General features: G+C 38.3%; 1 protein-coding gene across 1 annotated transcript in view; it reads left to right on the top strand.

The window, feature by feature from the left end:
* The window catches only part of LOC113227444 (rho guanine nucleotide exchange factor 18), a 54,875-nt gene that overhangs the window by 28,253 nt on the left and 8,697 nt on the right, over positions 1 to 17,925 (top strand). The window contains exons 16-27 of the mRNA XM_026460371.1: positions 365 to 497; positions 1,603 to 1,760; positions 2,777 to 2,898; positions 5,161 to 5,274; positions 5,576 to 5,685; positions 6,843 to 6,999; positions 7,882 to 8,062; positions 9,265 to 9,425; positions 10,321 to 10,428; positions 11,709 to 11,801; positions 12,957 to 13,090; positions 14,735 to 14,833. Coding sequence (XP_026316156.1) covers positions 365 to 497; positions 1,603 to 1,760; positions 2,777 to 2,898; positions 5,161 to 5,274; positions 5,576 to 5,685; positions 6,843 to 6,999; positions 7,882 to 8,062; positions 9,265 to 9,425; positions 10,321 to 10,428; positions 11,709 to 11,801; positions 12,957 to 13,090; positions 14,735 to 14,833 — 1,570 coding nt within the window. The remainder of the gene's footprint in view (positions 1 to 364; positions 498 to 1,602; positions 1,761 to 2,776; positions 2,899 to 5,160; positions 5,275 to 5,575; positions 5,686 to 6,842; positions 7,000 to 7,881; positions 8,063 to 9,264; positions 9,426 to 10,320; positions 10,429 to 11,708; positions 11,802 to 12,956; positions 13,091 to 14,734; positions 14,834 to 17,925) is intronic.

Here is a 17,925-nt window from a genome sequence, read left to right as displayed (position 1 = left end):
TCATAAAAAAAATAGATCGTTCTAAATGCTGGTGAACTCTGTGCGGTAGCAAAAGAAAGCGCCCACTACCAAAATTGTTTTTGTGAATGACAGCACTCAGTAGGTGTTGCTAGAAATATAGATCTAAAAAATGTTAGACAGCACAACAAAAGTTAAAGATTGTTTTTGGTAATGTTATTATGTTTTACACAAAGTCACGGAACAAAAATTGTTGATTATGATGTTAGTAATATAGTCCTGAGATTAATTTTGTGAACATCTTGAAGTTATGGAAATTAAAAAAATACACCCCCTCTCACTAATATAGTATACACTTGACTGTGACTGTAGATTGTCTGTCTCACTCTCACACGTGTTGTCGTAGATTCGAGGGCGTGGCCATACTCATGCAGGGTCGCAGCAAGATGCAGACGTTGCTCGTGATCGTCCTCACTGACGTACTCTTCTTTCTTCACGATAACAACAATAAGTATACTTTCTTCACACCTGACAATAAGGTTGGTATTGCACTACACTTCCTTTGTTTATTCTGCACTGGTTTCATGTATTTACCACTACAATAATTTGCAAGTTTGTCGTTTATAAATTCAAGGAACAATACGATAATATGTAACACATTTACAATTAGACTATCTATGTAGATTCTATATAGACTCTAAATAAAAAGCAAACAATTACTCCAAAATGATACGTACTATTTGACCAAACGCTAGGACATGTCACATAACCTAAAATATTATGAAATGTGACACTACATACTTATACATATGTTCATATCGGGTTAGGGATGTACGTCATGTTACGAGGAGTAGTATTTTCTTCCATGAAAAGTAATAAAGAAATCAATACGAGGAAAAAAGTAAACTTGATATTATTTTCAATAGTTTCACATACTTACAAATTTGTTTAAGGGAAAGTATATACGTTTCTATAATAAAATTACTTCTAGTATTAAAATTTTGCCATTTATAGTGTTTAAAACTATCGTGTACCAAAAATATACAAAAGGTTATTGTACTGCTTCTGCATTTTGGATGACAAATGGGAGCGATCCGTTTAGTTCTTTCAAGTTGTTTCTACATTTATTACCAAATTGTAAGATATGGATAATGTTGTATAATAGTGGTCTATCTTAAAAGCATCTAATTCATCAGGAAGAAAGCTGAGATGCATCTGCGTCTAAAGTTGACGAACCGTAAACCATCCCAATGGTGACATGTGATGGTTCTAATCAATGAAAAGCTTATAATCATAATCACAATAAAATATAAACATAAAATATATTATTATAACTAAAAAAACCTTTTTTGAATAAATCGTAGTAATAAGTCAAAAAAGGATCAATTTTGGGTTGAGCTTGTTGAAAAGCAGCGTTATGTCTATTCGATGATAATGATGATTGAATATGACTACTACGAATGTTTTAAAAATTTGAAGATTTTAAGTATAATTTGCTTTCCTATATAATATTTTGATTTTGCTTGGCAACAGATGATGCCGTAGTGAACTTTGTTCATATTGGTGGATGGATAGATCGCTTGATATTTTTTCTAGCGAATAATATTCCATAACCTACAAATGCATTCGAACTCCCTCTTCCAGACCGGCGTGGTTTCCTTGGTGAAATTACTAGTTCGCGAGAAGGCCGGCGCAGAAGGCCGCGGACTCTACTTGATCTGCAGTGGGCCTTCCGAACCTGAGATGTTCGAGCTGCGAGTGCATCGGCCCAAAGACATCCATGTATGGATTCAGGCCATCAGGTAATAATAATAATATAATCTATTATTTAATATAATTTTACTTATTTATATTTAACTTAGACAATGAAACTATTTTTTTGTTGTGTTTTCAAATAAAGGGTTTGTTTGTTTCCTATGTGTAACAATCGCGAAAACCTAAGAACTCGATATATATTTAACTTAATTTACTCATAGATAAGCTAATGTACCAATCATATGCGAATATAAAAAAAAATTAAGCTTATGGTATTGGTAAAAAGTCAACTAGTAAAAACTAACATGATTTTATGAATTAAATAAATAAATATTAAGACAATATTACATAGGTTGCTCTAATGCAAAAGCAAGTAACTAAAGCACTTGTGTTATGGAAATCGGAAACAACGGCGATACCACAAACATCCAGACCCGAGATAATATTGAAAAGTTAGTTTTCTACGTATCGAACCCGGGACCTCTGAAATGGCGACACTATGAAAATCGGTGTGCAAGCCACTCGGCCACTGAGGTCGTCAGAATTTCCATTTCCCCATGAAATATTTAAAAGTGGCAACATCTACATTTGCAATATTCTGACTATTAACTCGCACCCTTGGTGTAATAAGACCACATCTGCAAAATGATAATGTCTACGTAAGAGAGGTTGAAAGATTGAAGTAACGAAATTAGCCGATCACGTTTTTTGCTTAAGGCGACTCACCGAAGGAAAAGCGAGAAAAACTGTTTGGCTGTATCAAATGGTTTAGGTGTTAACGGCCTTACAAAAATATGCGATACACCTAATGATATTGTCTAAAGAATATGCATATTCGTTACACGATACAATGTACTTCACCCGATCATATCAAATCCCGAAAACAGGCTAAAATAAATAAAAATATCTAACGTTTGGTTTTCAACTGAAACCCTATACACCAAAGACAACAAGGGTGCTGTTGGTAGAGTAGTTGCATAGTGGCGCCATCAAAAAGCGTCTTTTTCAAGTTAGACCCGGTTCCAAATTGACATGAGACAAATCCAACATATGATCTACTCAGGGCGGCGGTGCAGGAGTGTCCCGAGGAGGTGGAGGAGTCGGAGGCCGGCGCGCAGGCCACGTCCGCCGAGGAGCGGCAGCGCCAGCTCGAGGCTAGGCATGAGAATATAAGACTGATTACTGGTGAGCTTTTACTCCTTGTATTAGTTTTGTAACAGTGGAGCTCCTTGTGAAAGAGTTCGTCCAGGGAAGTACTGCCACCTTACCTATTTCTGTCACCAGCCAGTAATGTAAGCATTACTGCGTTTCGGTTTTGAAGGGTAGGGGTGCTGGTGAAATTACTGGCACATGGGACTTTTCAACTTATGTCTCAAGGTGACGGGCACAGTCGCAGTCAGATCTTTGAGATATAAAACTCTGAGCGATACTGCAACTGTTACGGACAGGCGTGTCGCTCACCACTGCGCACGACTTGTTCATCCCCTCACTTGGTAGCGTAAAAAAATAGAGGGCAGGCACTTCTCTTTAAAAGCAAACGTGCAATTTACTACCGAAGATTGTAAATATTGATTGGATATATTATTGTAGTGACAATCGCTTTCCTATGTATATAATTAATTTAAAATACTACCAGCGCCATCTGTTGATGGAATGTTTAATCATGAGACTATTGGTTTGACTGTGAACCATATACCAACCATATATATGTATACCTAAAACTAGTAAAATCATTCAAATCATTAGTATCATTGCTATTTACTAATATTTCATTTGTCAAAATCTTATAGTTCATTTTAAAAGCCTTACGCAGCTTAAACTTTTCTCTTCGCGTAATAATATTGTGGAATACCAATGTATTATTAAAAAACCATACTTTTAATGTAACCTATAGCTCAGATTAAAGTTGCTAATAGATTGACTGCAGTTTGCGGTTAATGCGTGGAGTCGTAATCAACTTCATGAAGGCGAGACCTCGACTGCATGAAGTTGATACACATAAATAGTTGAATAAACATAAATACTTAATACTACTGTCATAGGGGTAGTTTTACTTTAAACATTACAAACTTCGCAACTTTAACAAATTGTTTTATTATCTAACAGATGAAACTCCTTGGTGGCATATTGAAGGTGACCCACGCATAGAACATTACAATTAGACTAGCTTCTGCATGACAGCATGAATTACGATTTTTATCTTTAATATCTAAAACTTTAATATCAAATTGGAATGTCAAACTGTAGGGGACATTTATTTTGTTGTGCGAATAAATTGATAGAGTACTTTGTTTTCATTAATTATAATTAAAAAAATATGTTTGATGTTAAATCTGTTGTGCACTGTTGTAAAACTAATATGGTATGTCTTAAATTAGTTTTATTCCTTACAAACAAATTTCAAAGTAGAATTTTAGTTTAGTAAATTCTATAGAGTAAACCTCATTATCCACCAAAATGGCCGTAGAAGAGTTACATTACTGGTTAGTAGCAGTAGAGCTACTTTGAAAGAGTTCGTCCAGTGTGGTACTGCCACCTTACTTCTTTCTGCCGACAAGCAATAACGTGTTTCGGTTTAGAAGGGTGCTGGTGAAATTGCAGGCACATGGAACTTGTCAACATAATACGTCTCGGGGTGACGTGCGGTGTCGGTGCCACTCAGATCTTTGCAATTTAAAGCTAAACGCTAAACGGACAGACGTAATGCTTACCAACAGACGCACGATGTGTTTATCCCCTCACTTGGTATTTAAAAAAATACAACAAGAAATCTTGTTTCGTCATTTGTTAAGCGGTTTAAAGATGTCCAAATAAGGGAATATTCTCTCTATCCAATTAATGTAGCTAAGCTTCTTAGCGAACTCTCGTGCATTTAGGGCACTTGAGTACACCGCTTACGTAATTTATAGTTAATGGCGGAGGGTGGACAGGCCTTTAGGATCAACTGTACATTACCATCGCACGAGTTGAGATTTGAAATTAATATGGTGAATAGATTACATAGTTAGCAGTCTAATCCTAAAATATTAGCTTTAGGAAACTCGTAGTTTTGATAATAAAAATTATTGAAACCCTCCCCTCCCCCTTCTGCAAATCCTCCCCTCCCCCTTCTGTAAATCCTCCCCCGATGGTATTGTACAGTCCTTCCGGCCTTTATTTTGTTACGTTTAACACAACTCTTGTAGATAATGGGATTTATTCAGGAATTTTAATTTACTGTATAGTTTCGTAGAAAAAAACCACATACTCTACAAGTATTAATAAACTCTAATCAAGTTTGCCTAATTTGTTTGAGATTTCAGATTAGTAAAGTAAAAGTACAGTATAGTGTGTGTGCTTTTAATCGATGTTTTTTCAAATTTTTCATCCTTTTGTTTTTTTATAGATTTTCTTTCGTATATTTAAAATTTCTTATTTCAATATCTGTGTTCTTATTATTATGTACAGAAGCACTAAGGGCGAAAGACAGGGAGCTCGCGACTATATTGGAAGAGAAAATGGCTCTACACATGAAAATGGTCGGACACACTGGGACCTCCACACTCGATGTACCTAGTGCAGGTATGTTTCAGAACATTTTTCTGGTATTTTAGCCTAATTAAAAAAAATCATTGAAAGGTGTCGCTCACCATACATATATTTCTGTAGGTGAGAGGTAAAGAATTTTTACGTGTCGAGTAGTAATTTTTACTACAAAGCGTTTTAAAGAGAATGAGGCTTTTAATTAGATATTTAAAATTAATCTTAGTCAAGGTCAAATAAAATATGTTAAATAAAAAACGACGATGGGACTTAATGTCTTCTACCATTTCGTAATTTTTAGCATTTTAAAGCAATGTTTGTAAAAATGTCCAAATTCCAGGTATAAATACTGTGTTCTCGGGCGGACTCGTGTTCCCGGACTACGTGAGACTGGCTGCTCCCTCCCCGGACACTCATACGCTGTGGCAAGAAGTCTGCCGTGTCGTAAAGGTAAGTCGTGCGTATTATGACCTTTTTGTGATCCAGTCAGTAACTTCCTTAATTACTCCACCTTTTCACCTAGACGCGTTTGCGGGTCTGAGTGAGACTAAGTACTAGAGTACAAATCTCATAAAGTACATTTGTACTGTGTATCAAAATAATACCAAGAGAAGTTGGTCAAGTTCAAAATTTGTTCACTACGGACCCGACGTAAAATACAGGATATTGTAGTCTTACATGGGTTCATACACGTATACACACGATATATACACGGTAGCCTTGTCTCCCCTGGTCTGCGATCCCACATTAACTTTAACGTTAAACCAAATCTTCGTCCTAAAACCCTTGTGTTAAATGTTTATAGAAATAATACACATACATTATATTAAATATACATCCTTTTATAACCCCGTGACTAGAATGTGCCGAACGTGTCACATTGATGTTTTCGACAACAATCTTTGTCGAATCGAAGATTGGTACGAACTAACTCTTCAAATATTTCAACTCGTCTTCTCATTAGTGCTGCCAAATTAATATCTATGTTAGCCTTTAGTTGTAAGCCACTTTTTCTCACTTTTTCCTTTTTTTTTGTAATCTTTATAGAAATATGTTTACACTTCGCATAATAATATGTACAAGTATTAGGTCTACATTCTAGATTAGGTACTATACATTGTATCTCAACATGTTCCACTGAATATACACTCTTTTGTACATCTAATAAAATAAAAAATAAAAAATATTATTTTTATATATTTTTTGGTTTGTTTCGAAAAAAGTGTTCAGTGACACTAACGCGTTATGAGAACCATTGTAACACGAGTATTTTGTTTTGTTTTTATGGTATGTGACAACGTAAATGTACCATACTCGGCGTGGACGTCGCCGTTGTAATGGAATGGTAGGGATGATTCAAATGAAACAGGTTCGGCAATTTATTGCATAAGCGTAATCAATATTTATTCGATAGTCGATAGAATATTTGTCAACAGCGGGTAACACTTTTACTCAATAAACTATCATTTTACTCCATCTTAAAAAAGACAAACTATAGATACAACGTTTTGTACAACACGCTTCGCTCGGAAATTTGTACTTTGTAATATAATTTTGTACACCAATAGCAATCCATTTCAAAATATGCAATTATAAATTTCTTCAAGGATGCCCTGGAAGCATCGAGTGGTACTTGGGTAAGCGGTGGTTCACTCGGCCGTAGTACAAGTTCGGCTGGTGAACGGCATTCGTCGACGTATGAAAGCCCGGCCTTACCACGACGAGCTGATACCTTCGCCGGCTTTGACGCCAACAAACATAGAGGTTAGTATTTGTTTAAAAGTGTGTTGAAGTTGCAAATGAAACTATTTTTTCGGATCTTTTAGCAGTAGCAGTGGTGCTCCTTGTGAAAGAGTTCGTCCAGGGAAGTACTGCCACCTTACCTATTAATGCCGCTAAGCAGTAATGACAGTATTACTGTGTTCCGGTTTTGAAGGGTAAGGGTGCTGGTGAAATTACAGGCGCGTGGCACTTGTCAACTTATGTCCCAGGGAGACGAGTGGCAGTGCCCCTAAGATCTTTGCGATTAAAAGCTCTTAGTGGCACTGCAGTTGTTATGGACAGGCGTGTAGTTTACCATCAAGTACACGACTTATTCGTCCCGTTACTTGAGATTATAAAAAAAAAAATCTGTAAAGGGCCGGAAACGTTGGTTTGTTTAAAAAAAAAACAAATAAAAGCGATTTAGATGCGAAAAAATAGTTTCATTTCCAATGTGTAACAATCGAAAAACCTTAGGACTTGAAATGTGTTGCAAATAAATTTGACCAAACGGGAATTTCCCATCCCTCGCTCCAGTGCAGCAGGCAGCATGCAGCAGGCAGCATGTGCTGCCTGCTAAGCTACACATGGACGGATCTCGTTCCGTTGCACTGGAGGCGATATTTAAATAAAAGTGTATAGCTTGATGTATATAATAATTTTATATTTGAATGCCATTTTCATGTATACAAAATAGTATTTATTTATTTGTTTTTATGAAATGACTAAAGTATAATATCATTTAAAGTAATATTGTAGAAAAAAATTAATGTGGGTTACACCCCTTTTGCGCTGATAGCCTCATTTGAATTTTTTAAGTTTGTTTCGTTGTATTTTTTTTTTTGTTAATTTGTAATAAATGTTTTCTATTTTATTCTATTGTAGGAGTGATCCCGCGCATGTCGACGGACACGCCCCCGGAGGGCGGTCCGAGCGAATCGCAGGCCGCTTCTGAGCTGGAGCGAGACCGCGCCCTGGCGTTAGCCGGCGACGCCGCCCTCCGCCTGCATCACTCCATCTATACGCTCACATGCATCGTGTGGCAGCAGCTCACTACCATTCACAGGTATTGTCAAAATCGGTTCACAAAAGCCGGAGTAATCGCGTCGTAAATACAGTCGAATTGAAGTTCATTATCGCATGATTCGCGACAATAAATTACACAAGGGACATGGAGAGCGAGACTTATTCATAAAATTCGCTAGTAACTTCGACATGTCCGTGCTCTGCAGAAACAGTATACCGAAAAAGATACTGTATTCTGTTTATTGTTATTAATAGTCACCTGTTGTACGTCCAACTGCTGGGAAGGGTTCTCCTTTAACGAGAGGGTTTGGTGTAGTGCGAGTTCTCTAACTCGCAAGTTTTTTAGAGTGAATATTCTTCGACGCGCAGGTGCAAGAGGAACAACCGTTCTCCCACTAGGCTACTATAGCTGCGTTTCATTCGTACCTGCTATTGATTATTAAGGCCCCCATATCTACAGACAATTCCTCGTTTCGATCGATCGTTTCGATAATCTTGTCGACCTGTCGCTACTCTTTTGTAAGTTAATCTTTTTTAAGTTAATCGTTAACAACCCAAACATACGCTATCGATTCGTCGTTTCGTGAAATCTAATAGTCTATGTGTAAGTGTAAATATGAGGGCCTTTAGAGCACCTTCAATTAGACGTTTAAAGAAGCGTTGCAGCGGCACTATTAATTTTCATAGAATATTTAGAAATGCAGTCGCATCGGCCACTTTTGCAGTCACAATTACAGTATCGGTACGCTATGATGGCGATTTTGACAGATTACAACAGTGAGGTCAAATCTCAATTCATTATCGAAAATAATATAATTAAATGCGAGACACATCTATAAGTTTTTAGATTTATAACTAGTATTGCAAGAGGTAACTGATTAAAAAATTTTAATAAAACGAAAAAAAAAAATGTTTACGTCATTTTCAAACTGCTTTGTTTCGCATTGAGCTTTGACGCGAGTTTGCCGGAGATAGAAGTTGTGCTGGCCAGCGATTCCATAAGTGACGAGCGTATTAGATTTCATTTTTAAAAATTTCGAATGACAAATGCCACTTCACTATTGACAACGATGTACAACAATTACCTCGTTCGACGTTATGAATTAATACGAAACTGGACGAGCGGACAAACGTCACAACGGCCATCGTAGCGTGCCGATACTATAGCGAAGTAAAAGTGACTGCAGCGCTTGTACAAGCGCCTGATCCGAGGCGTCCTTCTCAAGTGGAACTCGTCCGCAGCCTGGAGGCGCAGGTGGGCGCGTGGCGCGCGGGCGGCGGCAGCGGCGCGCGCGCGCACGACGCGCAGCTGGAGGAGCTGCGCCACGCGCAGGCGCGCCTCACGCAGGAGCGGGCCGCCTGGGAGGCGCAGCGGGCCAGCGACTCGCTCGCGCTGGCGCACGGTACTGCCCCGCTGTAACGTCGCCCGATCGGAACCAATTTAGAAACTATACAATTTGACCTGTGGCCCTGTTCAAGAGTCCCGAGAAAGAATGATCAGTCCCTTGAGGAGAATTTCACGGAGAAAAAATGTTTGTGAAAAAGACACGCACAGTTGGTGCCTTGAAATAAAGTCAACGCTGTAAACGTGTGTCACTATATGAAAAACAAAACAAAACATTTATTTATTATGAATCATCTTCTTAAATTTTTGTGCTGTTAAGTCTCGAGCGTTATTTATGCCTGAAAATGATAATTTTTATAACTTTTGCCCTTATTGCACTTTTTCTGATTTAGACTAAATACGCTCTTAAAAAATTATATGGTATTAATTCAAAACATGTTTTAAGCAATTTTGATCATTTTTTTTCCTTGATTTCTTCAGTTGGTAAAAACAATAGTCACGGTGAGGCAACAGACGCTGGTTCTAGTCCAGTCGGGTCGAAGGAAACATTCTTTGTGTTTGCTCGATCTTTGTAACAATTTAGAATGTTAACTTCCCAAATTGATTCTGCCGAGAATCGAACCTGCGTCATTCACATTATTAATCGTTGGACCACCAAGGTCATCGTCGGCCACACAATCGACCGATTTTAAGCTCTCTCTTTCATTAATCCCAGGAAAGACAGAGATCAGAGAATACTGGCTAAATGTATTTCAAAACATTATATTATTGCCGAATATTAACTTCAAAAGCCTTCATTTCAAAGTCAATACAACTTGTCAACCATGAATAATCTTCCAAATTTTTACTGAGAACATTATTCACTAATAATAACAATCGAATTTATTTGACGTACAAAATACATCGATCAGGAAATTTAAGAAAAAATACAAATAATAGTGCTTATGCTGCAGAACGTCAGCAACTGGCCGCGGCGCGTCAAGAACTAGCCGAACAGCAGAAAGACGTAGAGCAGCAAAGAGAGAGGCTATATCGGCGACTCGAACGGTTGCAGCAACACGGTTAGTATTAAAAGAAAAACCCACATCACATTTTAGTACATATTATGTTTTACTACGTTAATTGAACCCACAACTACCGCAGACATTTGCTACAGCGTATACTCTTATAAAACTAAACCACAAATAACATCGCAATTGCATCTTTTTAGTTAAGAAGTTGCTAACGGCTGATACTGTTGTGATCATCTATCTAAGTAACCCTTTCATGGACGGTGTTACGTAGTACATACAAAAATATCAGTACTTTTCTTACTGCAGTGCTTATATTGATTCAATGTAAATGTTCAATGTATATGTATGTAAACCATTAATGAATGTAATGAATTTTGGCAGTACGTAGTTCCACACAAATAAAGCCCGTATAGTCGGTCTTTTTTGCAGATGGAGACAATGACAGTTCATTGCCCGAAAGTGTTGGCCGTTTGTAAGCAGCTAGTGATTAAAATGGATAAATATTCTATCGACCGAAAGTCGGTGACGCTTGTGCAATAAATAGGTGAACTTGTTTCATTTGAATCATTAACGGTCCATTATGTATCCAACTGCTTGGCACATGTTTATTTTAATGGTCACTTTTTTATAAGTTCATTCATACGTGCCCTTAGAACGATGTCTCAAAAATACATATTTTAAAGTTTTTCATTTTAATTCAATGTAGATAATGAAATCCATTACTGAAAACCAGCGCTGTAGCTCAACTTTTCAGTGCAATATACTTTAAGCCAAAAAATATAAAATTTTATGAAAACTGGCAACCCTGCAAATGTCATTTTACTCCGTTTTCGAAAAAGACAGACTGGTTTTTTGAGACCCATATAGAAAACGGGGTATCCCGTACTATCATATTCTTACATTTAATTTTACGTTAAACGCTGTTACTGTCCATGAACGTGTTAACCCTTAGAGCCGCTTAGTCTATAGCTTTATCACCCTTTTTCTGCACGCCATTACGACTCACGCTTCGCTTGATCCACCTGCAGCAGGACAAGCGTGTATACAAGTCGTTTCATAAAAAACTGTAATGACTAGTAATGATGCACTGCAATACTAAACTCACTATCAAACAAACTAAATATCAATGACGTCGCGGCAGAGCGTTAGTGTTTATGCACTGTGGAATTGCAGCGATACGCACGCATTAACTTTTCTCATAATGTACATTAGTATGGACCTATAAAATAAGAGGACTGGTGATGGATATTACATGACTACCGCTCTCCCTCTGCTACACTGACGCGTTTGTGATAGCCTACCATTATTAATAATATTATTATGTACAGGTGGTTCACAAGAAGAAATAGCGAGTGTAGGCACACTATCGCCTGACTCCAGTGTGAGTGACACCACGCGGAGAAAAGAACCTAAATGGCGGAGTAAGTATTTGTAATTTCATGAACTGCTTCAACTTGATAAAGTAATATTTTTAATTTTGCTTACAACGTACACCTTACTCCGACTTTCCGAGGTGTATCCGTGCCGATAAGTGACCACCTTGAGCTACTTGGTCTGGACTTATCATCCAACCTCAACTTTGGGCGATACATCGAGTGCTTGGCAAAAACTGCTGCCAGAAAACTAGGCATACTTTTCAAGGTCAGGCGGTACTTCACACCTGAACAGCTTTTAAATCTGTATAAAGCACAAGTTCGATCCTGTATGGAGTACTGCTGCCACCTTTGGGACGGCTCTGCCCAATACCAGTTAGCTGCCTTGGACTCGGTGGAGCGTAAAGCAAAGAGACTTATTAACAATAATCCTCTTGTGGAGTCGAAGCTCCAAAATCTCGATCATCGCAGAAAAGTAGCCTGCTTGTCGGTTTTCTATCGGATACATTTCGGGGAGTGTGCGCAGGAACTTTTCAATTTGGTTCCGCCCTCAACGTTCCTCCTTCGGTCGACTAGAAGGTCCGGAGCACTCCATTCTTATGTCGTTGATATTCCACCTATTTGCACTAAGCGCTTTGCCTCCTCCTTTCTGATGCGTACGGCAAAGGAATGGAATGCTCTACCGGCATCTGTATTTCCCGAAAAGTACAATTTGGGGCTATTCAAGGCTAGAGTGAATAGGCATTTTTTAGGCAAACGCGTCCCATCGTCGGTCACATCGTCGCTTAACATCAGGTGAGATTGTGGCCAAGCGTGTGTCTATTATATATTAAAAAAAAAAAAACGTTCCGATTTGGATTTTATTGCCATGAAGAATCCCAAACCACTTGAGGCTGTAGTCAAGTGCGAGTAGACATAGCGATCATAACAAAACAACTAGCGTGTCATAGACAACATCTCAAGATATATTTTACTTATTTATTAATTTATTTATTATTAATAGGCGAGCAGCTTGTAGCTGATAGGCCTATATGAATGTGTTGAATTTTTATAAAGTCCACAAATTCACAAATAGTTCTGAGATATATACGACGACGAAATCTATACCGATCTAAAATGTCAAGTATTTCGATTTGCGTGCGTGTCAGCGTAGTAGGCAGATGTGAGGATTGTCGAGTAGTATTAACGTCTCCCGTGTCCCAGACAACCGCGGTTCGACGGGGTCGGAGTCATCGGCGTCGGCATGCAGCGTGCGCAGCGCCGCGCTGCCGCCGCCGCAGCTGCTCTCTGCGCAGAACGAGACGCGCGCCGCCACCGTGCGCGCGCAGCCCATCTCCGTATGTACCAAAGAGTAGCTTATAGTGTAGAGTCATCAGCTCATGTGACTCCTAGTGACTAACGCGGGAAGTATTTTTCCCTATAACATACACATATCTCCAAATTCATGCTTTCTAGTGGATTTCTGGGTTTGTTTTTATTGAAACATATTTAGAAATTAATACACTGCCTTTAAGAAATATTAATCGGGTTCTGAAAATTTATCTCAAAATTGTATGGCAAAGAAAAGAGATGCCAGCTTCATCTATTGATTAACGACGTCCATCTTCTTGGCCATACAAAGCAAAATGTACGTAGTTATTAGACCGTAGTGCCTACCCCATACCACATCAGTGAACTTTCACGTCCTTGGAGTATAAGACAGATAGTGCAACTCTAGTCTGTTCGGCGCATCTATGCATACACGTCGCCTTTAGCGTAGGGTTGTCACATTATTATTGTAGGTTAAACATAATTTGCAAAAAATAAAGTATTAATAACAATATTCTCGTGCTACATTGAAATAACATTTTGCCAAATGCAGTAATTCGATTTTGGGATTCGAGATGGTATTTAGATTATGAGAATGTAATTATGAAATAGAAATTAAATGCATAACAATTCTGAATTAAGGCACTCTTGTTCAAACAATAATAAACACGTCTACTATTCTATAACGAGTGCAACTCGACTGCACCGCGAAATTATGCGAATGTGTGCGTCCGTACACGGCGCGCAGCAAGCGCCACACATACAAGCTGCACTGCTACGTTTCTATGGATTTCCACTACTTGTTTTATTATACTGTGATATGGATTTTTACCCGATAAATATCCGTCAAAGGATAAATATCCAATAAATATCCGTTTATACTGAGTGTTTATACTAAAACATGGATAATTGTTTTTTTGTGTTTTTTATAATAAAATTCATTAGAACTCATTTTTTATAAAATAATTAAGTACGATTACTTCTCATTTTGACATTGTTTTAAGTAACAACACTGTTTTAGTACCTACGTATTTCGAGTCAATAACATCTCACTAACTGCGCGAACATGCTCTTGTAATGTAACGCTCAATTCGGTAGCCTCGTTCACCGGGAGTATTCGCCTGTAATGTAACAATCTGTTCAGATTGTAAGGCTGCGATTCCACCAGATATGGTGGAAATGTTTTCAAGTCTTTACTTAAGTTAGGTGCCTGCGAGTGTCCGCGAGTGTCCGCGAGTGCCCGCGAGTGCTTTTAAGTGCCCTTGGGTGCTTTTGAGTACCTTTGAGTGGAAGGCACTCGCGGGCTCTCAAAGACACGCGTTGGCACTCGCGGGCACTCAAAAGCACTCAAAGGCACTCAAGACATTCGCTGGCACTAAAAAATACTCAAAGCTACATAAGACACTCAAATGCTCTCAAAGGCACTCGTGGGCACTATAAGGCACTCGAAGACACACAAATATATTTATCCATATTTATCTTTCTACTGAGTATTTATCCCAATGATATGTATCCATGACCCATCTCTAAGGACGCTCCTTATGGAATTCCACGTAAATGTTCATTCCGCATCACGCAATAATTAAAATCAAAGCTTGTCTATTGCTTCCACCGAAAATATTTGCTATTGTCTTAAGTAGAAACAAATATTTATTAAAGCACTATTCGTTTAGCAAATGGTGAAACAGCAATTGCCGCTCAAGCTGGCGAGTGGCAAAAGCCAGCAGCAGCCACCGCCGGGGTACCACCGTCTCCATGAGTCGCCTAGTGAGGTATGTTTCATTTTTTAATTTTACGAATTTAAGATTTAGTCCTGGATATCACACATTCAAAACAATACCGTCACTAAATAATTGACGGTATTGATTTCAAAGTGCGACATCGCCGTTAGAAATCCCCTTTTAGGTGAATAATTGAGAAAAATCAGCCTTTTTGTTGAAGTTCTGTACCGCTAGCAGCACAGGGCGCGACTTGCGCGAAAGCAACATGGAACAACAGATACTGGTATTATCGCTTAGAAAATAGCAACATCTTGTGCTTCTATATTGCCATTTCGACGATTTATTGTTTATTACGTAATTATCGCATAGAGAATGGCGATATCTCGCGCTTCTACGTCGCTCTTTTAATTTTTTCAGACGATTTTTGGTATCAACTGAAAGTTATATTGTATAATAGAGACGGGCTAGGCCACAACCTTACCAGACATTGAGCGATGATGTAACCGAGGATGTTTAAAAAATGCATAAGCTTAGAGCAGCAAACTAATTTTCGGGAAACACTGATAGTGATTCCATTTCTTTGCCGACGTATTAGGAAGGAAGAAGCAAAGCGCTTCGTGGGTCAATTACAAGAATGGAATGTTTCATTCTTTTTGGTCGACAAATGAATGCGTAAATGTAAATTTATGATGTGGACATCTCGGTTGTGGAAAGACAATATGGATATTTACTTTTTACAACAATTTTTTTTTATATAATATCAAATGATGGGACGGACAAGCCGTGCGCCTGGTGGTAAACGACACGCCTGTCCATAATAGTTGCAGTGCCACTGAAAGCTTTAACCCGGTGAAGATCTTAGGGGCACTGTCATTGCGCCCGTTGCCCTGTGACATAAGTTGACAAGTCCCATGTCCCTGTAATTTCACCGGCACCCTTACCCTTCCTAACCGGATCGCAGTAATGCTCACATTACGGCTTGGCGGCAGAAATAAGTAAGGTGGCAGTCCATCCCTAGACGAACTCTGTTACAAGGAGCTCTACTGCTACTGCCTTACCCCCAAATCATCGTCTCCTTAGCCTCAAATTTATTAGACAAAAAAAAAACACTCTTACAAAAGCTATAATTTATTTACATGCGGAATTGTCAGAAAGTTCATGCAAATAGAAGAACCCGAAATAGGCTTTCAATACTGCATTTATTTCAGTCCGTCAAATGTAGTAAAAACTAACCAACAGGCTGAGAAAAGAAAATATAATAATAATATTTTTTATGAAATCTATTGATGTTGATTTGAAGGTTGATTTCTGTTAATTGTTCACGTTCATGGGGATTTAGATGTGTCCAAGGGGAACCCTGGTCTGGCGCTGAATTTTAAACAAATGATATAATTTACCGTTAGAGGATAGTAAGCCACTTCCAGAATGTTTTAGACTTCATAAATCTTACAATTTCCTTATAACGGAGCAGATAGGCTCCATTTTCATTACCGGACCTCGAAAAAGTGTTAGAGTAAACATGGATTGTAATCGCAAATCATAGTTTAGATATTCTTAATTATTTTGAAGTGTTTAGAGTACCTTTTAAACGTCGCACCTTACTTGTCAGCAATTAGCACCGCGAACCTAATAAGCGAATGTATTGCGACGCGTTTAGTACGGACGGGGTGCTGTTGCGTACTAACAAGTGGGGCGCAACCCTAAACCTGATTAGTTGCTTTTGGACCCTAAAATGTACTACATAAATATTCGTGTTTATATATCTCAGAGACAAGGTCTAAAATGAAACTTGTCAGCCGGTACGCTACTCAATAGAACGTAGTGAAACAGATAAAATGGTTGACAGCTGATTGATGTTTCAGGATGTCGACTATCCGAACGTTTTTTAGAAGCAATTGTTTACAAATCAATTGTAAGTAACGCGAAAACCTGTAGTTTGTTCGCTTACAGTCAACAACAAAAGTTGAGCGGCCAAGTTTCAAAACTTAATGTACATCAGCTTTTGGATGACTGTATGTTTCGGTTTTTTCCAAATTCGATGTTGTATTGCGGCGAATGTAGCTTTGCAAAATTATCGTTGAAACTCCTCAATGTGGTGCCCATTGGTCTGCAATGATTTACGTATTTGGAATCGAAAAAGTTGATCGTTATTGGCAATTCTGTGCGCGCAAAATTGAATACAGTATGCGGGCAGATAAGATAAAATTGACAATAATACAAGTTTCGATACCGACAAAAAAGGCGCATTGTAAATTCTGTCATCTGTGTATGCAATTTATGTTGAATTTTGCGTGCACTGAAATGCCTTCATTGGTCACAGCTTTCAATTCCTGGTTTTCTACATATTTTTAAATTCATCAAATAAAAGGTTAATTTTAATTAATTGAATTTAGGATGTGAATAAATAATGCAAAAGTATATAAATTATATACCTTTTGTATTGGCTGTCTTATAAATCATAAATAAGAACGGTAGGTGCCAATAGCAGCCGTCTAGTCAAAACAAATACTAGGATCACTGGGCACCTCTCCATTGGCTTTCCTGTCTATTAGTTATTGAAATCTAATGTAAATTGTAACACAACCATTTCGTCTGTTCGGCTTTGTATGTTAGAGCATGATTTTTCGCCGTTGAACATTGCGACGCGGTTTAATGCTCTCATGCTACTGAATAAAACATTGTGAAATAGAAATATTACTTAATCGGCTACTAAAATTCTTTAGAAGTGTAAAAAATGCCGAATACTGACAATACCGCGTTCGCACTCGTGCCCGCATTTGCTCTCGTGTTCGTGTAAACATATGCGACCATGTTCATGCCTGCATACGCGGTCGCATTCGCGCCTGCACTTGCTCTCTCACCGCTTTCTTTTTAGTTTATGATTTCAGTCTTGTGACATTCTCGACAAGACTTGATGCGCCACACCAGTAACATCACAACCGACTAGGCTCAGAATTGTAACGGTTGCATAGAATCACACATATTATTACCAAATAACCATTGACTTACAATTATATGGACGTCGGGTCCTCGCTAAAAAGTGTCCGAACTTATAGGGCGTTAAAATCGTATACAGAGCGTCATTCACGCTCTAGTCTTCGTTTGTTCGACTGACAGCGAAGTAAGCAAAATTAGACAGTACT

Source organism: Hyposmocoma kahamanoa, unplaced genomic scaffold (genome assembly GCF_003589595.1).
Source record: "Hyposmocoma kahamanoa isolate Upper Pololo Valley unplaced genomic scaffold, ASM358959v1 210, whole genome shotgun sequence".
Classification (NCBI taxonomy): Eukaryota; Metazoa; Arthropoda; class Insecta; order Lepidoptera; family Cosmopterigidae; genus Hyposmocoma; species Hyposmocoma kahamanoa.
Note: the sequence above shows the minus strand (reverse complement) of the source record. Positions and strands in the feature narration are given on the sequence as shown.